Raw genomic sequence first — 25,276 nt, 5'->3', positions numbered from 1 at the left:
TCTGTCTATCATAAATTTGTTGTAATGTGAAGGCAGTATCAACATCTTTGTCTTTTTTTTTAAGTGTACACAATTGATATTACCATGACAACTTACCAGTAGAAAAGTAAAATTCTCTGACTATTTTATTTATAAAATTTAGGTTTTAATGCTTGGCTCTGTAGTTCGGATGACAATACAATAGATTTTAAAGTTTTTATTTATAAAAGATATGAATTATTTTCCTCGCCGGGTGACTTGGTTGGAGTGTCATCCTGTACACCAAAAGGCTGCAGGTTTAATTCCTAGTCAGGGCACATACCTAGGTTGCTGTTTCAATCCCTAGTCAGGGCGCATATTGGAGGCAATCAATGTTTTTCTCTCACATTGATGTTTCTCTCTCTCTCTCTTTCTCTCACTTTCCCTTGCTCTCTCTTTAAAATCAATTTAAAAAATATCCTTGGGTGAGGATTAAGAAAATGATATGAATTTTTAAAGTGAACTGAGCAGTCATTAGAGTGATTGCATTAAACTACTATTTTTCCCATGAATAGATGAATTTTTTACATTCCTGTTTTATTTTTTAAGTTACACAAAACATGAGCAAAAATCTTTTTCTTTGTAGATATCAGTGAACAAAATCAAACAATTTTTATCATATATATTGGAACGAAGAAAATTGGTCAAAGTAATCAATAAAAGAGAAAATCTCTTGGAAAAAAAGAAGAATCAACATAAATTAAGAATAAAAGAAATTCGAAATAAAGATATCTCGAAAAGAAATAAAAATTATTGTAAGTTGAATTGCCTTTCACATGTAAATGTAAAATAACTGTATGTAATCTAAAATTGAATTTTAGAGCTACTATTTTAAAAGTCTTAGGATATAGTAATAAATATTTATATATACAAAAGCCTTAAATTTGGCAGTTTCTGACCCTCATTTTAGATTCAGAATTTGTACTGATGAAAATAAGCAAGGTTAATAAATAGAACTCCTGGTGGGGGGAATATCAAAAAGTTATGCAGATAAAACATTTATTAGCTATTCTGCTAATTGAAACCCTTATACTTTGAAGAAAATCAAAATTAATGTAATACTCTTATTTTCCCTAGTCTATCTGAAACTCCCCTGGTAAAGACATGCCTGATTAATGCATCAATTTCTCTGGATGCAAAAATGGCCTAGACTCTAGAGTCTAAGACAATATAAACAAGATCTGCATAGATTCTGTCTATATAAGAGTTAACCAGTGCTCAATCATAAAATTTAAGAGTCAATTTCAACATTTTATTTAAGTCTGATGCATGAAAGCTTTCTCTTTTCTAACATATGTATGAATTTATATTTAAGAGTTCTGACAGAAAAAAATTAAGATCAGTTTTTAATGGCATTATAAAAAATTATATAAACATCTCTTTAACCTATTTTAAATCTAAGTGATATACATTGAAACATTTCACCTGACCATTTTTTTTTACATCAAAACATGGCCTGCCTTTTATTCAGCATAGGTACACTGATTAGCATTTGTAGTATAAACCTCACTCAAACTGAAACATTTATGATTTCCCATCTCAAGTATTTAATAAAGTGAAGCACTAAATACATTTATGGAGCAATCTGTGGGTAGAATCCTGACATATATTTGCAGACTTTTCCCCTACTCATTCTATATCAGTGGTTCTCAACCTTCCTAATGCTGCGACCCTTTAATACAGTTCCTCAATTTCATTGTTGCAAATTGAACATAATTAAAACATAGCGATTAATCACAAAAACAATATGTAATTATATATGTGTTTTCCGATAGTCTTAGGTGATCCCTGTGAAAAGGTCGTTCGACACCCAAAGGGGTCGCGACCCACAGGTTGAGAACTGCTGTTTTGGATGCTTCACCTACAATTAAATTGGGTAATTTTTAGTGGCCATCCTTTATCAAGTTTTTTCATAGTATTTAAGTTACACAGAAACACAATTTCTTTCTGCACTTATATTTAATCAGTTTATATATTGTTTTATTAAATTCTATAATTATGATAAAAGTACAACTGGTACAAACAGGTTTAAGAACAAGCATTCCTTATTTTTGGTAAGCAAGGGATGGGAACAGAAGTTCACACATGCACAATCCCACGTGCTGTAAGAATTCTATATGCTGTGGACTTCAGTAATTTGGTAGAATAAATGAAAAGAATTGGTTAATTTGGCAAGTAAGGTAGGTAGTGGTTGTTTAAAAAAGCCTTTCCTGTTTAAAAGAGCAAATAATGTCACCCTTCAAATGAAGTTTCTTTCCCTTATATGCAAGTGGTTATAGTATGTCTAATAATCCTATATAATAAAAGAGTAGTATGCAAATTGTCCCCTCGACCGTAGTTCTTCCGGGAGTTCAACCAGGGGGCGGACCGGCCAGGGGAAGGGAGGGAGACCCCAGCCCGCAGCACTGGCAGGTGGCCAGGGGAAGGGAGGGAGGTCCGGCTGGCAGCTGGCAGCCCCTAGGGACCCTACCAGTGCACGAATTTCATGCACTGGGCCTCTAGTAATAAGTAATAAGCTAACTCTAATTGAGCATTTTCTATATTATTTCAGTCCTTTATTCAATTTAAGGTAGTTTACTATGGTCTCCAATATGATCTATAAGATGTGAAACCTGCAGTACAGCAAAATAAAATAATTTGTTTAGCATCACAAAAACAATGTTTAGTAGGGAAACTGAGATTTGAACTTAGATGGTCTGGTGCCAAAGTCCTCCAGCTCTTAGCCATTATGCCATATGCCTGTCACAAAAGAAAGCTGACAATATCATGAAATTTTAATCCTATGTGTCCCAAAAGAGTTTGGGGGAAATATTGAACTTACACAATAAAGATACTGCAATTTCCTGAGTACTAAATTTACTTGAAGTTTTTAAGGGAAAATAAATAATGGTAAATAATTAAAAACATTTTTATTTTAGAACTATGTAATAGCTATAATGTATTCAAGACATTTCACATTTTGAATTATCAAACCTAAGACTTTAAAAATTGTCTTCCTGTCCTCCAGTCTTCTAGGGAGTGTACATGCATTCATTCATTGCTGCCTATCTAAATGCTCTAAAGGACATTTGAAAAGCCTTGTCTTACAAGTCATAATATCCATTCACCAAGCTTTACATAACTTAGAAAATGTGTCCTGCCAGAAGTAAATATAGAAGAGTTATTACTGCTTGTTGTTTTTTTATGAGAGTCTTGATTTAACAATGATTTTTTTAATGTTTAAATCTTAATATTTTAAGAGCACTCTTCTCCATATTTACCCCAAAAGACTGGCTTGCTGCTCAATTGAAGAGTTGGCTCTAGATATACATAAAAATGTTGATGTGTGTGTTACTCAAAGTATCAGGTAGGGTTTTGACAGGAAACAAATGGCATGTTTAAACTGAGTCATTTGAGAAAAATTTAATAAAGGGACTATTTCTAAAGGCACAGACAATGTAGTGGGAAACCACAAAGTATTTTCCAGGTTGGAACAGTAATTACCACCCCTAAGCCTGAGTGGTCACAGGGCAATAGTGGCTACTGGAATGCTGAGAAGGGAAGCAAAGTGGAGAGGGCTGTCTGACACAACTACGACCTCAGGTCAAAGGACAAAGTCAGCCTGCCACAACCCAGAATGAGAAGCCAGGGAATAAAATACTCCTACCTCATGCTCTTCCTACCCTCCATCCCTCCTGCTGGTGCCTTTCAGCCCAACCTAACCAGAAGCTGGAGGAGAAGAGAGTTCATTGATCCAGTCCATGTGGGTTTGTGTGCCAGGGAACAGAATAGAGAGGAGTTGATCTAGAAAGGCAATCAGAAGACATCCAACACACCAGGTTTTCCAGACAAAGAAATTAAATGGCATGAACTAAAAGGATGGACTTTTAGTGATATGGAATAGTAGCATAGTTATTAAAGGTAAAATTTCAGGATATTAGAATTATGAAACTTAAGAAGTCATCTAATCTAATGTCATCTTTCATCAGGTATTTCTGGCAGATGACAACCAGCTTCTACTTAAATACTGTGACTAAGCTCACTACATCATATAAAGCAGCTTATGACATTATTTAATACATCTCTTTCTTATGTTCTTAATGTAGATTAAACCAAAATCACTTGCCAACAGTGATCTTAAGTAGTAGTCTATGTTGATATTAAACTATGCCATTTGGAGCCATACCTAATCATCGTTATTGATTGCTCCATGCAGAGTACAGTGGAGCTGTTACCCTACCTCCCTGAATACTGTGGCTCATACATATTGTTTCTAAGATCCTGCTAGTTGTTCTTGGTACCATTATCAGTGATGACATATAATGAACTTACAGCAAATTGAAATATTTGCTCACCTAAAGTACTAAACCAGTGTATCAGTCAGGGCTCAACCAGAAAAAAAAAGAACCAATAGGAGATATATGTTAAAGGATTTATCGCAAGGCATTGGTGTGCATGATTGTGGGGGGCTGCCTGTCAACAAGGGCAGGCTGGAACTCCTAGTCCAGCAGCTGAAGCCACTGTTTACAGGTTAAATTTTTCCTTCTCAGGGAAACCCCAGCTCCATTCAACTGATTAAGCCTTTTATCTGATTAATTCTGCCCAGCCCAGATTATCTGGATAATCTCCAATACTTAAAGTCACCTGCTTATGGGTTTTAATAACATCTATAAAATACCCTCCCAGCAATAACTACTGTTTTATTTAATAACTGGGGACTGTAGCTTAGGTGAGTAGACACATAAAATTAATCATTACAACCAGGTATCTTCCAATTCTTATATGTTCATCTAAATATTTGAATCTAAGCCTAAGATTTTAGATTTATGTATGTTAAATCTTATTCTGTTTATTTATACTATTATTCTAACCTATTGATTACATCAGCTAACTCATCAGCTATTCTCTTCTATTTTCTGTCATTCAAAATGTTGATAAGCATGCTTTCCAATCTTTTGCTCAAGAAATTAGCAAGACAGGGTCAACCTTAGAGCCTTAATAATCTACCTTCAATAATCCACCATAAATTTCTAGAATTGTATTTACCCATTGATCAACCAGATACAAATCTACATGTAATGAGGTTGAAAAAATAAAATTTTATTAACCAGAATACCTTGTAAAGTGATCACTTGTCCTTGTTTTGGAAGTTGGCTTAATATGCATTTGTGGATAGAAGGTAGGCAAACACCTTTTCCTGATGCCCCACCTCTAATGCACACAGAAGCCTAGTGTCAGCTGTTTCCAAGTGTTCAAGAGTGGGAAGAAATTGCACTGTAGAGCCAGAAAGAGAAATCTCGTCATTTTATTTTTGAAGAGTAATAATAAAAGAGAATAGAAGAAAAATATGGAGAAATTAAGGGGTCAGAAAGATGGTTATTATGCCAATTTAAGAAACCAATAAAACATCAAAGTTGGAGAACCCAACTGAGGTTTTTAACTCATTGATAAGCCTTAGAATTGTTTTTGTTAGTGAAATTAATGATCTCATTTTGCTTTATAAAATCTTTGGCAAAAATCAACCTTCCTCATAAATGCGTTGTAAGAGTGAATATTTTGGGGGAACAACTAGAAGTGATGTTGAGTTACCTAGGAATATGGGACAACCTAGGAAATGTGCCTATTGAATCAAGTTAAGAAAGTAAAGGAAGCTATGGAGAAGTAACCTTCTAAAGGGAGGGTTTGAACTTCACAGGTTGTGGAGTGAAACAGGAATATGGGCTACACATGAGTGTCAGACTGACTAAAACTGTGCTAAATTCTATTCTCATCCAACATTTTGTACAAAGTATATCATAAAAGATGGGATATGAGCGTTCTGTATAAATGCTATTCTCAGACTTGCTAATCCTTCAGAAGTACGAAATGAGATTTAATCTAACATTCTCAAAAAAACATTTCTAATTCTTAGTGATCACATCACCTTAATTGAAGGCTCACAAACCATGTATAATAATCTGTGCTGAAAATTCAAGAGATTTCCCTGGCCTATATGGCTCAGTGGGTTGGAGCATCATCTCATACACCTAAAGTTTGGGCGTTTGATTCCTGATCAGGGCATACACTGAAAGGATGTGAGTTCCATCCCCCGTCAGGGCGCTTATGGGAGGCAACTGATCAATGTTTATGTCTCTCTCTCTCTCTCTCTCTCTCTCTCTCTCTCTCTCTCTCTCATCAATAAAAATATCCTTGGGTGAGGATTTAAAAAAAGAAAAGGTGAGGATTTAAAAAAATAAAGAGATTAACATCAAGCCATTTCTGGAATATTAATATATTTCTCCCTATCTTGAAAATAGAGGAACTACTTATCCAGTTTCCATTCTCTACCATTTGTAGCTTTACCTAGAATTTCTCAAATATAACCAGTAGCATTTTACTCCCATTACCTCAAGGCAAGATCTGTGCCTCGCTTAGTATCTGTCACATAGTTAATACGAAAAATATTTGCTGAATTAAACTGAGTTAAATTCTTTCTATATAGAGGTAGGATATAAACTCAGGTCTTCTTACTCCAAGTCTACCATTCTCAATAACATACAACAATATAGGTGCTATATAAAAATAACAAAGCCTTACATTTTTAGAGTACATTTGAATAGTTTTACAGTTGAACACAATGCTTTCACATCCATTACATTTTTTAAAATGGCATGTTCATTTCACTCAGCTAATTATTCTTTCTGAATCAGAATTGAATCTAATAGAGTAATTATCTTTATTACATTGTTAGCAAGACAAATCAATAATTAATCATGCAGAGGGAACAATGGAGCCTGTTCCTGCAGGCCACTGGAACACTGCCTTCTATATTCTTCAATGCATTTCTCCTGACAAGGTCCTTCCTGGCATTTCTTGGATTTAATCATTATTAATTTCGGAAATCAGATCAGTGTTCTTGATTTGGGGAGGAACTGTTTTGGAATCTTGTGTTAAGCCAGTCTTGGCATTCTTTTTCTTGTTTCTGTGGTCTGTGACCAGGTAGGCTAAATTTATCACTTGTTTTCCACTTTATGGACTTTTGGAATGTACGTGGAGGATATTGTGAAGTGCCGTCCAGGTCCTCTCTTCAATGAGGGACTTGTTGCCCCAGTTGCTGGCAGTGCTGTATGCAGACAGCCTTCAAGCAGCCAGTCCCTTCAGGGACTGTCTCAGGTGCAGAATACTGCATAGCCAAGGTTGTGCCTCCTCCCTGGGGCAGCCCACTTCCTATGACTAGTCAATTCAGGAGCATAAAGACTGGACCATATCAGCCTAACTTGGGATGAGTTAGAAAAGCCATTTAAGCTCCAGAGCACCCTGTGGGGTCAGAGAAGGGTTTAATGGGCCTGCATCATAGCTTCTCCTTCTGCCCAATCCATCTTCTTCCCCAATTGTGGTTCCCAAGGGCACGTCTTTATAACACTATGAACTCTTAAAGTCTGCTTATCAGGAAACCCAATCTGCATGCCATTTCCTATTACTAAAAGTTTTTCTTTAAATCAACAGAAGTTGTATGTAAATGAGTTGTTTTTAAAAGAAAATTACTGAAGATATCCCATTCTAGCAAAATGGTGGGCTAGTCCAATGTGGAAATCCTGCTGCTACAAATATCTGAAAAAGGATACCTAAAGCATGCCGAAACTTTTATAATTTTATTTTTAATGCAGAGCTGGGCTCTATCATTTATTTCCTCGGGTACTAGAAATGATGAAAAATAAGCATGGGCATTGATGTTTTGGCAAGCTATGATCAGAACTGGTAATGGGCCCTGGTCAGTGTGGCTCAGTTGGAAGATTTAAAAAAAAAAAAGAAGAAGAAGAACTTGTAATGGATGAGTCTTGGATTTTTCTCTTTTTTAAAATATATTTTTGTTGTTGATAGTATTACAGATGTCCCCCACTTTTTCACCTTTTATCCCCCCTCCTCCCAGCCCCTAATCACTCCCTCAGGTCTTCACCACCCTATTACTTGTGTCCATGGGCTATGCATATAAGTATATATTTCTTGGTTTATCTCTTCTCGTCCCCCCATCCCCACATTGAGGTATGTCAGTCTGTCCCATGCCTCCATGCTTTGGGTCTTATTTTGTTGGTCAATTCATTTTGTTTGTTAGATTCCACAGATAAAGGAGATCATGTGATACTTGTCTTTCTCAGATTGGCTTATTTCACTTAGCATAATATTCTCCAAGTCCATTCATGCTGTACCAAAGGGAGATCCCTCTTTTTCACAGCTGCATAGTATTCCATTTTATAAATGTCCCATGGCTTTTTTATCCATTCACCTACTAATGGGCACTTGGGCTGTTTCCAAATCTTAGGTATGGTAAATAATGCTGCTATGAACATAGGGTGCATATATTCTTTTTATTGGTATTGGGGGGGGTAGGATATATTCTATTTATTTGTGTCGTCTCTGTTTCTTGATGAGTCTGGCTAGAGGTTCATCAATCTTATTTATCTTTTTAAATAACCAGCCCTTGGATTTATTGATATTTTGTACTGTATTTTTTTGTCTCTATGTCATTTATTTCCTCTCTGATCTTTATTGTTTCCTTCCTTCTACTTCCGCTAGGATTTTCTTGTTGTTCTCTTTCTAATTCATTTAGCTGTAGGGTTAGATAGTTTATTAGTGCTTTTTCTTGTTTCTTGAGATAGGTCTGTAATGCTATGAACTTTCCTGTCAGGACTGCTTTTGCCATGTCCTGTAAGTTTTGGGTGGTTGTGTGCTCATTTTCATTTGTTTCCAGGAAGTTTTTAATTTCTTTCTTGATCTCATTGGTAACCCATTCATTGTTTAATAACCTGCTATTTGGCCTCCATGTATTTTAGTATTTTTGAGGTTTTTTATTATAGTTGATTTCTAACTTCATGCCATTGTGATCCGAGAAGATGCTTGGTATTATATCAGTCTTCTTGAATTTATATAGACTTGTTTTGTGCCATAATATGTGGTCTATTTTTTAGAATGTTTCATGTGTTTGTATTAGTTACAAACAAGAAAGCTCCTGTGCTCCAATAGTGCCTTATTGCATAGTGCCTACCACATGACTATTGTAACTTTTGGTAAACATGTCTGTCTCCCCTGCCAGGATGGGGCAGTGTCTTGATCATATATGTGAACACAATATCAATCACTGTGTCTAACACATGGTAAGTATTCAGTTCATATTGATTGAATAAATATGTAAAAGTATGAACGACAGAGAACAAGTTGTCTCCAGCTCTCCTTTTTCTCATTAGTATCTGAAACAAGCAAGTGAGCACTTTTTGTTCCAAAGATTTGCTTATACTCATTATAAACAAAAAGAATCTGTATTAATTCCACAAGGACAAGTGATGGGGATTAAAGAATAGACTTTATTAGGGAAATTTATAGTTGAAGGGTCAACATGAGAAGGCATAGGTTCCCCGTTCTCCCTCATCCCTCAGAGAGGTGAGATGGGTGCAGGGATTTCTGCACACATGGAAAGTCTATCTGCTACACTGCCTACTTAGAGTACAATCATGGGGAAAAAAGTAGCCTTCTCAGAGGTGAGCTATTTGGGCATCTAGCTGCCTGGGAAAGTCAGATGTCTAGCACCTGGAGACCTTAAGGGCCCAGGGGAAATTGCAATCCCTCCTACATTCATTTAGAATGTAGCTACTGGTCTGACAGAAAGTTGATTTTGGGTGCATTCTTTCCCATGGGGAAAAGGGGCAGCTTGTTTTTCATGTGATATGAAGTTGGTATCTGTATTAGTTTGCCATAACAAAATACCAGAGGCAAGGTGGTTTAAATAGCAGAAATTTGTTTTCTCACAATCTGGATGCAAAAGTCTATGATCAGCAAGGTTGGTTTCATTCTATTGCTTCTCCCCTTGGCTTAAAGATGGCCATCTCAGAGGACTTCAGACTCATGAAAATCCTTTACATAAGTTCAGGATGTTCTCAAATCATTTTCCCAAATTTGTAAATCATTAAACCATAAAAAAGAAATTAAAGTATTATGAAGATAACTTTCTCTGATAATTGAGCTCTCTTATAGTAAATAAAAGTTGTATTTCAATATATTTGGAAAGCACAAAAAAAAGAGTTACTAATGAAAAAGTAAAAGCCATGGATGGAAAGCTATAGTAGTAAATCATTTCTCTTTTGTATATGCATGGCAGAGTTAATGTTTCAAGTTATTCTCTCTCTTTGGAAAGCATGTTAATAGGACATTGCTATTCCAAACGCAGATTAGTAGGTTTCCCCCCATTATCTTTCCTCCTTAATTATGAGTATGGATAACATATAACTCAAGGCAGAAATTAGATGCTAAAATGTCTGGTATCAGTAAATTGATTGGATAACTTGAAACATTCAAAATAATTATGAATTAGCTTTAAATTTAGACATTAGTTTAAAGTGTTTACATTTTAAAAAGAAAGTGAACAATTCTGATAGCTTATCAAGGAGAAGAAAAACAAGAGGCACTTAAGTCTTTGTGGTCTGGTTAATGAAGCATCAAATCCCAGAATGCCTTCCTTTAAAATGGCTTCTTTAAAATGGCTTCAGAAGGGTTCATCTAATCAGAGGTTTCACTGAGTGCTGTAATGGACTTGTGGAAGGGTGTGTGTGTGTGTGTGTGTGTGTGTGTGTGTGTGTGTGTTGCGGTGGTGTGAAGGGCTCTAAAGCTAGCCAGCTTTTCCTATCTGTAAGCTGGTGAAAATGTTTTGAAAATTGTGAGGTGTTATATACATTTGAGAAATATCATGATTGCAGCAGGTTAAATTCTGTTTTTTTATTTTCATTAAATCCTATTAAAGTTACTCTGAGTCCCCATCCCACAAGGCAAGTTATTATTGATACTCTTTCTGTGTGTCTTCCCTAAGGTCCTAAATGTGGCACACTTACTCAGCCCTCTTTTATTCCTGATGCTCATCCCCAACAGTTCTCAGATAGTCTAGACTCTAGAAAGATCTCAGAAAGATTCTAGGAGAGGAGGGGGGAGCCTTGGGCAAAGCTAAATTTTTACCTCCAATCTTAGGTGTACACCTGTCATCTTGGAGATGCCCATTGCCTATGTCCTTCCTTATGTCCTCTTGGAATGTTATGGCTCTGAAGTTTATGGTCCATGCTTAATTAAGGGAGTCTGGGAGCCGAGAGCCTGGTGTCTAAGAGCCGGCCTCTAGGTATACCAGGCAAACCCTTCTCTTGTAGGCCTTGCTTCCTGCCTTCTGCTTTGGGACTTTGTATCCCCTTTCCAGACTTGGAACATCTCTTTTCCTTTTACCATCAAAAGCATCTCGCTGTCTCCTCCATCATCCAGACCCCTTCACAAAAGGCAGGACAAGTATACTTTTGTAAGCAGTTTCTACCTTCTGACCAAAAGTAAGGTGATTTTCTTGAAATGCAGAGATTAAAAAATAAGGAGAACAAAAGTCAAGCTAATATGCCAGCACATTATTTTTAAAATATAAAACACAAAAATAATGTTACTTTTCCTTGTTTTTTTTCATATATAGTAAAAAAGCGAGCAAAGAAAAATTTCACAGCTGAAGGCGACCAGCTATTTAAGATGGGCATCAAGATTCTCCAGCAGTCTAAAGGGCAAAGACAAAAAGCACAGTAAGTCTTTATCCAGTTACATAAGCCAAGTTAAATTTCCAGGTTGAGAAAAAGAAGAATTCAAAAACTAGTTTCAATGTCATTAACATGTTATTGATATAACAAATAAACATATTTGTTCATAAGTTTTTATTTTTAAGGAATCCTACATATTATCAGCATAAATAAATAGAACCATATGTGAAATTGTGGTTCCTTCACATTAAGTGAAATGCAGAATTAAGGCACTTATCTGAACATTCAGGTAAAAATATTCTCTTTTGACTTTTTATTAGATACTACAGGCCCAGTGCACGAATTTGTGCACCAGTGGGGTCCCTCGGCCTGGCCTGCAGGATTGGGCCGAAACAGGCTCTCCACCATCCCCTGAGGGGTCCCAGATTGCAAGATGGCACAGGCCAGGCCAAGGGATCCCACCAGTGCACGATCAGGGCCAGGGAGGGATGTGGGATGTTGGCCAGCCTGGGAGGGACTGCGGGAAGGCTCTGGGGCGTGTCTGGCCCTTCTCGCTCAGTCCCTATCAGCAGGACCCCAGCAGCAAGCTAACCTAGCGGTCAGGACGTCTGCCCCCTGGTGGTCAGTGCATGTCAGTGCAGCAGTTGAGCGGCCTTAGTATATCATTAGCATATTACGCTTTGATTGGTTGAATGGCCGACCAGAAAACTGGACACTTGGCATATTAGGCTGTTATTATATAGGATTCCAAATAAAATTAAATTTGTTATTTAATTAGTGTAGTTGTTTTAGAATGCTTTATTCTCCTATGTATTTGTTCAGTACTTTCTGGTTTTAAAGCACTTTCGTGTATGTGATCCCATTTTATCCCCAGACTTATGAGTTAAGAAGTAAGGGAATTGATCCTCTCATTCAGTCATTCAGCTTCTTTGTATGTATAAGAGGCAAATTGTTAAACAAGTCAGTGCTATTAGAATTTACAGATGTTAAGCAAGCATGTCAGGGAAATACAAATTTGTCTGAAGGAGTCAAGAAGCCTCTGTGACAGCCAGTGTTAGCTGTCATTAAGAATCACTCCACATCAACAAAGAAGGTTGGGAACTATGCTGCTGCCCCACACCAAGTTTCTGATGTGCTCTAGAGATGCATTTAGCCTCCCCCTCTCCCTGCACCCACCTTAATACCAGATACCTAATTGAACTTTCCTTTTGCCCTTGCTGCCCAGGTTCTCCTTTTGGGGATTGCAGCCCAGATCTTAATCCTATTTAATTTACCAACAACTTTCTCCAGCCCTGGGTCCTGCTTCTAGCATTCCTTATATCACCTTGGACCTTCCTGACAGGGGGACCTAGATACCCACCTCTCCCTCAAAATCAAAGGCACATAGAAAGATTGGTTTTGCAACCCATTGCTGCACCCAGGACCAGTGAATGGATATACTGCTGGATCCTACAGCCTGAGGTTTCTCTACCCTGATCCATGTCAGTGCCCTTCTAGTCTGAGCATCCAACCAGGCTATGCAGTTGCAGCAGCAAGTCATGTGACAGAGAGCTTTAGGGAATCTGTATCCTGATGTCAAATCTATCCCTGGATGCCAGACATGTGCATTCATTGACCTTTGAGACCTTCTATCTTACTTGTGTTCTGTTTCCCAGGTTCTCAGCTTGCTCTGACAATTTCTTGCTTAACCTCCTGGCTTCTTTTTTATTTTTTCACTGAAGTCTACTCTCTGTTTTGCCATCCGGGACTCTAATGCCTACCTGGATGTCACTAGCCCATCCTTTTTTGTCTATTCATTCTGTCCCAGCCTTTTACCAAGAGCAGGCTATGTTAACATCAGCCTGGAAAGGTGGTACATAAAGCTGAGTCTCCTGATCCTTCTAAACTGGTAGCAATGGCAGATATGTGTGTTTGTTCCAGCATTTGAGTCAATGTCACAGGTAAAGGTTAATGCTTTCATGTCTTACCACTACCAGAAAGGAAGTTATAATAGTAAAAATCAATCCCAAAAGTACTCTCTGTCTCTGACACAAGTTTTGACCTTGCAAGTCTCTCCATCACTGCTGTCATACAGATCCATTACACAGATCCATTACTGCTGTACAGAAGGTGGCTTCTGACCCCTCAGAAAATGCAATGTGAGGCAATCCTATGGCATCTATATTTGCAATCACTAAGCTCTCACACCATTTACCCACTAATTACAGGAGAAAATTACAGTGCCATAAAACTTTAGAACCTATGCAAAAGTGGTGGTGGTGATGATGATGATGATGATGATGATGATGATAGCTAAATTTATTGAGTACTCACTCTATACCAGGTGCTATACCAATTACTTCCTATGGACTATTTCATTGAATCTTCCCAGCAACCCTATGAAATAGGTGTTATTATTATCCCTTTTCCATAGGCGAGAGAGGCACAGGGAAGTTAAATAACTTGCCCAAAGCTCTGAACTAATAAGTGGTAGAGCCAGGATTTGAACTGAGGCAGTCAGACTCTAGAGCCCTTATAATCATTAGGTTTTGTTTGGTTATTGTTTTTCCATACAGCCCTGACTTTGATCTGATAAGAATATGTTGTGTTATAAAAAATTATTTCAGAATATTAAGGGACTGTTGTTCTCATGATAGTAACTTCCTAGAAGTGACCATCAGTTTTGATTATTTTCAATTGATTTTTATAATATTGTTATATATTTCAGAATTTACTTTATAAAACAAGTATTCATAGTGAACTTGGAGTTCACTATTTTAGGACAAGTGCCTCAATTTTTCACTTCACTTGGTATATTAGCTTGGTATATATAATGTATTTTATATATTTCTCCTTTTTATCAGCTTCCCTATTTGTCAGATATATTGAAATTTTAATCTTAGACTAATCTAAGGATAAAAGAATCTACTAGTCTAGAGGTGTAATGGACTTTAGCTAAACCATATTGTTAAGAGAAATGGCAACTGGGTCCTAGAGAGAAGTATTATGAAAGAGGGAACAGAAAATTTCATTTTTTATTATCAAACTTCTAACTGGATATTCTTGAAACAGAGCCTACATATTCTTTGCCAAAGCAGCTGACCTGGGAAACTTGAAAGCTATGGAGAAAATGGCTGATGCTTTGCTATTTGGAAATTTTGGCATGCAAAACATAACAGCAGCTATCCAATTATATGAGCTGTTGGCCAAAGAAGGATCATATAAAGCCCAAAATGTGAGTTTTGGAAAAAATAAATCTCAAATAACTACATCCTGAAATAACTATAACATGTAAGAGGAATTGGGCAATAGTATTCCCACACTACTTCATGAATCCAGACCTAGGGAAGTTACTGCAATGCACAGAATATTTAGTGTCAGGGCAGGGAACCAGCAGCAGCCATGGACAAATCCTTACAGTTACATTAGTGACTTTCAGGAATGGAACAAAACTGCTCTCTACTCCACTTTCCATGTCCATGTGTGTTCTGAGAAAATTTGAGAACTCTGAATTCTTAACATACGTTTTATATGTAAAGTATATTCACCTATACAAAGAAATATAGAACTAAATCTATTACCTTGGGATGATGTTTTCCTGGTTTTCATGTTTGAAATACTTAATAAGCTATATATATTTACTTTTCTACTTAAAAAATGCGTTTCATTTTATTCCAAGAATAAAATAAGCATTTCATAGAAAATTTGAAAAAAATTCAAAAAAAGACCTTCATAAACCAACTACCCTGACTCAACTATTGCATTTTCCCTTGGTTTCTTCCTCTCTGCATCTTCCTTTTTACACCATTCTAATCACAATACAAGTGCATATATCATTTTGTTTCTGGCTACTTAATGCTATAGCAAAATCATATTTTCATGTTTCTAGTCTTTTTAGTGAAAATATTTCTTCCTAATTACAGAAGAAATTCATGCTCATTACAAAAAGAAATCTGAGAATACAGAAAGTATGAAGAAGAAAGTCTAAAAACTTTCCTCCAAGATGTGTGTGTGTGTGTGTGTGTGTGTGTGTGTTTTGTTTTGTTTTTTTACCATCCAGTAAATTTCAGAAACTATGCTTTGGAATCAGAAAAACTTAAGTTTGAATCTATACTGCCACTTGCTTATTGTGTAGCTATGTAAGAAAACCTTTTTTCCTTCTTCTGCATGAGAATTTGACCTTCCGTTCACTCTAGCTCTGTTTCCCTGGTAATTTGATAGGAGTAAAATGTTAACTGTGTTTCTAGGGAGCATTGCTTATGATTGAAATGATCTCTGATTGAAAAGCTTCCTTTGGACTGGGAGGAACCATAATGAACTATAAATACCTGATGGTCATAGTGATTCTTACCCTGGACACTATATCTATGGAGTTGTTACATGGGGCGTGACATTTTTATGTCAGGGTGGCTCCCACACCCACCCATTGTTAATATAAGCCCCTGGATCTGAGCCATCATCTAAGGGACCAAAGATGGCTACTGGAATATTGTGCTAACTGCAGGGGAGATTTCCACAGACAAGAGGGCCTGGTGCTGCCTTCTGAAACTGTGGTTCCTGTGTGATACCCAACTGAATAGACTGTTGGTAAATGTAGCCTATTGGAGTCTTATGAGTCTTTAGGTTTAGTTGAACCAGAAATTGGACCAGAAGACTGTGGGGCAACCTCTCTAATTTTTAACTGTAGCTGGGATAATGATAAAACACTGGGAACTATCAGTCTGCTCTCTGTGTCTATGAGTCTGTTTCTCTTTTGTTTGTCCATTTACGGTATATTGTTCTTTAGATTCCACATGTAAGTGAAATCATATGATATTTATCTTTGTGTGATTGACATTTCACTTCCATAAAATCCTTTAGGTCTATCCATGCTGTTGCAAATGGTAATATTTCATTTTGTGTGTGGATGAGTCATATTCCATTATATAAATGTAAAGCTTTGCAAACTATTCATGGGGATGTAAAGTATAGCATAGGAAATATAGTCAATAATATTGTGATAACTACATATGGATACTATAAATATCAGGGGGAACATTTGTAAAGTATATGGTTGTCTAACCATTATGGCTATACACCTAAAACTAATACAAAATAATAGTGAATGTAGATTATAATTTTAAAAAAAACACTTCACACTGGGTACTGTGTCTGTCTGGTTCGCTGCTGTATCACTAGCATTTAGCACAGTACCTGGGACAAAAATATATAAATAATTAATTATATACTTATATAAATAATTATATACTGATATAATTATATATGTATATGTAATTGGTTATATCACAATTAATGATGAATTAATCAATAGAGTTATTGTAGGATTAAAATAATATGTGAAGGTACTTAATTCCATGCCTGGAACTTTGTAATCATTAATTATAAAAAAAGAATATAAATATCACTCCCACTATTATTCTTCTAGAATTTTACCTATAACTATGTATAATTTATTTTTGAAAATGAGATCATACTTTAATTGCTGTTTCCTAATCTGCTCTTTATTCACTTAACAAGATATCATAGACATCTTCCCATATAAATATATACAGATTAATATCATCATTTTAAATAGCCATATAATTTTAATTAATGTGAGTTGTTGAATACTATTTTTACCCTAGGTAATGTTTTGTAGTTAAATATAAAATAATTATATTTACAAAACAGTAAACAGATTTATAAATGTTATAATAAAATATGAGAGTTATCAAACCTTCTTTCTCCATATTTGGATAATCAAAAATATAAAGTTTTAAGACAGATCAAATTTTATCATCATGTCCACCACTAAAATGATACCGCCTAGCCCTTCCAGTCAAGATGGTAGCTTAGGTAAATGCAGTACTCAAATCCTCCCACAACTACATCAGAATTAAATTAAACTATAGAACAACCACCATTCAGATTCTCCTAAAATCTAGCTGAACAGAAGTGCTATAACTAAGGATATAAAGAAGCCACATTGAGACTGGTAGGAAGGGTGAGATGCAGAATGGGCTAGTCCCACACCCATGTGTGTTGGATAAAAATTAGGAGGGCTATCTCAAATGCAGTGGTGCCCCCTAAGAATCAAGGGGTCTTAGCCCCCCACCAGGGCCCCAGCTCAGGGTTCAAGTGCTGGGAAGAGAAGTCCCAGTAACTTCTGGCTGGTAAAGCCAGCGAACTTTGTGGCTGAGTGAGACAGAGGGCTACAGAAGTCCCAGGAAGTTCCTCTTAAAGGGCTGACACACAGACTTATTCCAAGTCACTCACTCAGTTTAGCACTGGGCACTAGGGACATACAGGAAAGGAGGAAGTTGTCTAGCTTTGGGGCAAGAGTTGTTGGGAGATGGGGGGAGCTTTCTCCCAGACAGAAATGGGAGCACAGGCCATTGTTTCTTGTCTGGGCTCTCCCCTCACAGAGCCAGCAGGCAGGCACCATATCTGTTTCCATCAACCTGGCTAACACAGTTTGCCCCACCTAGGTGATTCCCTAAGACCCCACCCTACCCAACTTGCAGGCCCAACCCAAGCAATTCAGTGGCTTTTCCATACAAACAACCTATCATGGTTCATGCTACAGACAGCATTCCTAAAATATTTCAAACAAGTAGCATCTGGCCTCAGCATACTGTGTACCTCTTGCTCAGTGGCACCAGGCACAGCACTAGTGGTAGCTGGCCTTTGTTACCAACTTGGCCTCTCCTGGCCCCATCTCCAGATCATTTTGTAGTTCATGCCAGGTGGACCCAGGGCAGGACTCGTGTGGTAGCTAACCTTGGCCTGCACCTTCTTGGAAGCCCCAGAGCAAGCACACTTAGCAGACAGCTTCAGATCATGTCAAAGCACCACCCTACCTCCTCCACAGGGACACACCACTTGGGCAGACTGAGTAGAGCCCCACTGAAGTGGGTCCTGCTCAGTGGAATCAGTCCTTACACAGCTGATCCTTCTCAGTGATCATAGCCAGCCCTTGTAACTTATCAGCCTGGGGGTAAACCCCTCCCATTGATGTACCAACAGCAATCAAGGCTCAACTACAACAGGGGGGTGTACATATCCCATGCAGGGGGCAAACCAGGACCTACAGGACACCTGGTACACAAGGCCATTCTACCAAACACAGGAGATGTAGCAGCTCCAATACACAGAAACAAACACAGAGAGGCAGCCAAAATAAGGAAACAAAGAAACATGTCCCAAATAAAGAACAGAACAAAACTCCAGAAAAAGAACTAAACTAAATGGAGAGAGTTTAAAACATTGGTTATAAGGATGCTTAATAAATTTAAAGGAATAGTAGTTGAACTTAGAAGTTAAAGAGATATAAAAACAGAGATAGAAAACATGAAAGGAACCAGGCAGAAATGAAGAATGTACCAGATGAGATGAAGAATACATTAGAGGGAATCAGTAGTGGAGCAGATGAAGCAAAAAATCAAAGTAGAGATTTGGAAGATATGGAAGCAGAAAACACCCTCAGAACAACAAAAATAAGCAAGAATTTTTAAAAATGAGAATAGTATTAGGGGCTTCTGAGACAATTTTAAGCATACCAACATTCGAATCATGAGGGTTCCAGAAAGAGAAGAGAGAGAACAAGAAATTGAAAACCTATGTAAAAAGTAATGATGGAAAACTACCCTAACCTAGTGAAGGAAATAGACATACATGTTCAGGAAGCTCAGAGATTCCCAAACAAGATAAAGCCAAAAAGGCCCACTTCAAGACATGTCATAATTAAAATGTCAAAGGTTAAAGACAAAGAGAATCTTAAAAGCAGCAAGAGAAAAGCAGTTGGTTATCTACAAGGGCATTCCCATAAGACTGTCACATTATTTCTCAACAAAAATTTTGAAGGCCAGAAGAGATTAGCAAGAAATATTCAGTGATGAAAAGTAAGGACTTACAATCAAGATTTCTCCACCCAGCAAAGCTATCATTAAGAATCAAAGGACAGATAAAGAGCTTCCCAGACAAGAAAAAGCTATAATAATTCTATAACAATGGTAGATTCCACATAGTCTTCATTTATTTAAGATTTGAATTATAGATGTGTTTCATAGAGGGACTATAGTTATTAGCACTGTGCTACTACTGAAAAAATATTTTAGTATCAATCTAATAATCACTTTGATAATTCTAGTATTGCTGTATAAAGCATTTCATCTTGATGTGAATGCTCTTTTTGTAGTAAGAGTATAGACCAGATCTAAGTTGCTTATTAAGGTTGATTCACACTTTTGTTTGGTAGCAATTTGAGCTAAAAGTAATGATTTCAGATGCTTTCAAGCCTTGTACCACAATTAATGGAAATTTGCTTAATATTTTTCTCTTTTAATGATAATGTCTTATGTAACAAGTAAAAGAAGGAATATTTAATTTTTAAATTCTTATTATGGAACCTGAGTAATTTGTTTTGAAATATAATAAAATATTCTCTATGCTTAACTCCTTCCATTCAAATCCCAGATTCTATAACAGCTCCTTAAAAAGCACAGCACAATGGTTGAGTTCAGAATCCAGTCTTATAAACAAATCTAATTTGCAGAATTCGACCTTTAAAAGCCACTGAAAGTATCATTGATGTCATTACTATTATGTAGCTTCTCTTTCAACTCGAAGCATTTTTTTCTGGATTAAGATTTTATCAGTCTATAATCCATCTCATTTCATCTCAGCCCTTATCTCAGAAAAAGATCAAATACCAAAACCTGATTATTGTAAATTGTTAGGAGACAATGCCCAGGTGTAAAGGAATAGGGTAAAACTGACTATAATCAGCATATCTACTACATAAGAGCCCAAAACATCTTTTGTCTTCCTCTATGCCTACCATGCTTTAAGGAATGTAAAAAAAAAAAAAAAAGAAAAATAAGAAAAAGAAAAGAAAAGAAAGATAGAAAGAAAGTTGAACCCTTGAAAATTAATTCAAAATACCCATTGTTACTTTTCTGCTGAAGAGAGAGGGAGTGCGTCTCTGGAATGGTTCTTTGCAGCTGGTAAAATGATGGTTTTAGTCCTTTCTTTCAAGAGTGAGCTTTATACAGAAGTGAGCTCTTCTCCACAGTCAGAGGATGGAAATTTAACTCCTACACAACTCACTTCACAATTTCATGACCTCACAAATTTCTCAGAAGGATCAGACCAAAAAGTATGGTAGGCTTTGCACAAAATAATATACTGTTGGTGAAGCATATTTAAAAATACAAGCTCAACTGAATAACACAGTATCTTAATTTTCTGATAAAAAAAAAACAACCAATCTGGCATTAGCCATTCAACTTAATAGTTGATGAAATATTTGTTTACCATCAAAGTTTCTACGTAAGTAAACCAGATTCTAAATTAAGCAGAATCAAAAATTGCAAGCATTTCAAGAAAATAAGAATCTAATATTGACTCTTTAAAATGAGCCACTTATGCCGAAACCGGTTTGGCTCAGTGGATAGAGCGTCGGCCTGCGAACTGAAAGGTCCCAGGTTCGATTCCGGTCAAGGGCATGTACCTGGGTTGCGGGCACATCCCCAGTAGGAGATGTGCAGGAGGCGGCTGGTCGATGTTTCTCTCTCATCGATGTTTCTAGCTCTCTATCTCTCTCCCTTCCTCTCTGTGAAAAATCAATAAAATATATTTTTAAAAAAATAAAATAAAATAAAATAAAATGAGCCACTTAAATCATTTTAAATATAAACTTAGAAGGGTTACAGGAGTGCCAGGATTCCAGATACCTTCCATTACTAATAACAGCCTCTGTGGTCAACTATCCTAACAACGGAGCCTTGGAGACTAAAAAGGAATTGGCTGAATCATAGAATTTTTTTTTCAGTTTATGGATTAAGTAGATTATACAAATTATACTTATAAACCACATGTTAGAGCTATAAGCTTTGGGGGAATTGAACTCTGTAGTCAATTCCCTAGTTTAAGAAGTAGCATAGTTCTTTTTTCTTGCATGATGTTCTCATGAACTAGATGAAAAAATAAAAATGTGGGCTTTGATGAAGGTAGATAGAGTGTAGACTAATGGATCGATGCCAATGTAAAAGCAAGTCTCTGGCAGTCTGCCACAGAATTCTACCTATGACCCTGTGCTCTTCAAATATTTCATCAACAATTGAGTTGGATGGCTAATACCAGACTGTTTTTAATATAAAGCATGGAAAGAAAGGCATATTACCGAAGATATGAATGAGAATGTGGAATGAGCTTGTAAAAATGCTGACAGGAATGATAAAGCTCCAAATGAGTAGAACCTTGAAAAGATTAGAAACACCAAAACAGATTTTATAATTATATTCTGACAAAATATAGTGTTATGACTCTATTAAGAAGAGGAGGGAGGAGAAAAAATGAGAAAGTGATATAGATGACCTGAATAAATATCTATCAGATAGACAATGTGTGAAATATATAAATTAACAGCAAGAAGTAGCAGCTTATCAGGTGTCACAACAGTGGCAATTATCAGAAGAAGAATGCTAAAGTAATTAAAAATTATTGTTTATGAATAGAATAAGGAGTGACTTAGAAAGGAGTATGGTATTGATGTTTATATTATAAGCCTTCAGAAGTATTAGAATTTTAATTTTTTATATATGTATGCATCCATTAGTTTGATGAAGTTATATAAAATGTTAAATTTATATATTAACTCTACCCTCAATAGAAACTGTGTTTAAAATAAAACAAGGATACTTATATTAAGAAATAAAAGCTTAGAATGTACTTTTCTCAGAAGCACCTAAAGCAAAGTACAATGAACATCTTTTTGAGGTGAGTTCAAATCTCTTGACCCAATTCAGTTTCATCCCTGGATACTGAAAGAATTTGTAAATGTCACTACCAACTTGTCAAAGACTAACAAGGGCAGGAAAAAAGCCACAAACCCTGGAGGCTGGTTGCCAAATTCGTCCAAATCACACATAGTGTTGGTGAGTTTAATGGAAGACTCCCCATCATATTTTCCTGATGTTTGTTTATGAAAATCCCATAAAATGAAGCTGTACTATTTGTCAAGCAGCATGGGTTCATTAAGAACAATTTGTATTGCCCTGACCGGTTTGGCTCAGTGGATAGAGCGTTGGCCTGCGGACTGAAGGGTCCCGGGTTCGATTCCGGCAAGGGCATGTACCTTGGTTGCGGGGACATCCCCAGTAGGGGGTGTGCAGGAGGCAGCTGATCAGCTGATCGATGTTTCTCTGTCACTGATGTTTCTAACTCTCTATCCGTCTCCCTTCCTCTCTGTAAAAAATCAATAAAATATATTTTTTTAAAAAGAACAATTTGTATTAAGCAAGCTGTTTTACAGGTTGCTAAATTGAGAAATGGGAAACTTGCAGTAGAGATGATAATTCCATATTTTATCCATTATAAGACACCATTGACTATAAGTTATATACTTTTTAAATGTCAGTTATATACTTGTATCATATAAAAGTTGTCAATTAAAGCATAAATCAGTATATTCTTATTAGAATTTATGTTTTATTTCTTTTTTCCCCTTTATTGAATAAGATATTACAAATGTGTCCTTATCCCCCCAATGTCCCCTCATCCCCCCAATCCTGCCCTCACCCTCACCCCCTGTTGTCCACATCCATCACTTATGCTTATATGCATGCATAAAAGTCCTTTGGTTGTTTTATTTCTATTAAAAGTTTTGTTTTAGACATTTTAGACATGGATTTGTATCATAGACCAGTATTTGGTTATATAAAAAAGGTAAATATAAGTTAAATAAATTAAGGTGTTCCAAAATTCTTCTCATTGAGAATCCAATTGAATCAGTTTAAACTTAGAAAACTTAGTTGGTAACTAGCTTTGTCCGACACGATATCATTCTCTGTACCATTCAGAATATCATTAGAGCCCACCCAGTGTGGCTTAGTGGTTGAGCATTGACCTATGAACCAGGAGGCACAGTTCGGATTCCTGGTCAAGGCACATGTCAGGGTTGTGGTCTCAATCCCCAGCAGGGGGCATGCAGGAGGGAGCTGATCAATGATTTTCTCTCATCATTGATGTTTCTATCTCTCTCTCCCTTCATCTCTGAAATAAATAAAATACATATATTTTTAAAGTTTTGAAGAAAAGAATATCTTTAGGGCGTGTTCCTCAATTACCTCCAGAATTTCTTCCAAACTACTGACTCATTCTGCACCTGTTAATGCTGACTCCAATTTGACTAAACATACTTATTTTTTTCTTCAGTTGAATCACATGTTGCTGGAAGTTCAGTTCCAGGTCAGCAAGAAGTATCTGACAATGTTCAATGTTGAACACCCTAATCATTATATATCATGTTAAATAAATTGGTCACCACAGATTCTCATTGTTTAAGAGTTTCCATCTATTCCTTGGGATTTGTCAATTTCTCCTGCCTTGAGTTTCAAGGCTTGGCTTGCAGCCATTCATTTGCACATAAATTAGTAATAGAAAGTAACACAGTTTCATCCACTTTGGGATATCTTCCCTTTTTTAGGAACTTGTAACTACTTTGTTTTGACAAGGCCATGACAGAAATATGGCATCCACAATGTAGTCCAGATTCAGAGAACACACAAGATGGTGATTATAACCCAAAATATATTACATGAGGAAGGCAGAATGGGGAATCTTTGTAGAAGAGAACAATTGAGGTACCAGACAGCTGCCCTCAAGTGTCTAAAAGGCAGAGAGTGTTACAAAAAAGGAAGTGATTTGTAGAGCACCAAATTACTACACAGTTTAAGGCAACTAAGTACTAAGGCAACAACTACTATATAGAGATTAATTTTGCTTAAGTATCTATTAACTTAATGAGCTTCCCACCAACAGAGATGTCCACTTGTATCAGTTTGGATTTTCTGAGTTTCAAGTACAGAGAAAACAACCTAACTGGCTTAAGCAAAAGCGGGATTTATTGGCTCATGTAATTGTGAAGTCCAAGTTGTAGCTGCCTTTATAACCTGGATCAAGAGGAAAGAATGAAGATATGAGGACATACTTTCTTGAGCTCTTTGCTTTCTTTTTTTCTATTATGGCTTTATTTTGAGCCAGCTCACCCCATGTGGAAGCAAAGAATGGCCAACAACAGCTGTAGATATCCTTCTCCCTTATATCTGAAAGTCTCTGTGAGAGAAGCCAGCTTCTTTCCCAATTATTTCATCAAAAGCACTGGGTTAGATCACAAGCCAACCCTGAGTCAATCATTGCATCCAGGGACCTAGAGAGTAGTATGCTAACTAAAATGGGTCAGTCAAAGAAAGATGAATACCATATAATTTCACTTATATGTGGAATCTAAAGAACAAATGAAACAGAAACAAACTCATAGATAGAGAACAGACTGATGATTGCTGGAAGGGGGTGGAGGGAGTTGGGAGACTGGGTGAAAAGTTGAAGGGATTGATAAGTACAGATTGGTAGTTAAAAAGTAGTCCTCAGGATTTAAAGTACAGCATAGGAAATATAGTCAATAATTTTGAAATAACTATGTATGGTATCATGTCTAACTACTATGCTGTATACTGAAACTAAAGCAAAACTGTAATTGAAAAAATAAAAATATATTGAAAAAAGTATATTTGATTGGTTGATCCAATGTCAGGTGACCTCCCCTGGATTCAGAAAAGAGTGAGAAGCCCATTAGTTCATTGAACCAAATGAACAGAGAATTGAAGGTGGTTTCACAAAGAGAATCCAGGAAGACAAAAAAGTATACACTGACTACATCTACATGTAAAATACAAACAAAATTAAAAAGTTAGAATTGAAAAAGTATTTTCAAAAAATAATCACACAAGGAAAAA

The 25,276-nt window shown here is 36.5% G+C and overlaps 1 protein-coding gene across 1 annotated transcript in view; it reads left to right on the top strand.

Annotated features, from left to right (window-relative positions):
* Positions 1-25,276, top strand: part of SEL1L2 (SEL1L2 ERAD E3 ligase adaptor subunit) — a 97,236-nt gene that overhangs the window by 24,345 nt on the left and 47,615 nt on the right. The window contains exons 3-5 of the mRNA XM_006087966.1: positions 605-773; positions 11,465-11,567; positions 14,574-14,736. Of these exons, the coding sequence (XP_006088028.1) occupies positions 605-773; positions 11,465-11,567; positions 14,574-14,736 (435 nt within the window). The remainder of the gene's footprint in view (positions 1-604; positions 774-11,464; positions 11,568-14,573; positions 14,737-25,276) is intronic.

This window comes from Myotis lucifugus, unplaced genomic scaffold (genome assembly GCF_000147115.1).
Source record: "Myotis lucifugus unplaced genomic scaffold, Myoluc2.0 scaffold_42, whole genome shotgun sequence".
Lineage (NCBI taxonomy): Eukaryota > Metazoa > Chordata > Mammalia > Chiroptera > Vespertilionidae > Myotis > Myotis lucifugus.
Note: the sequence above shows the minus strand (reverse complement) of the source record. Positions and strands in the feature narration are given on the sequence as shown.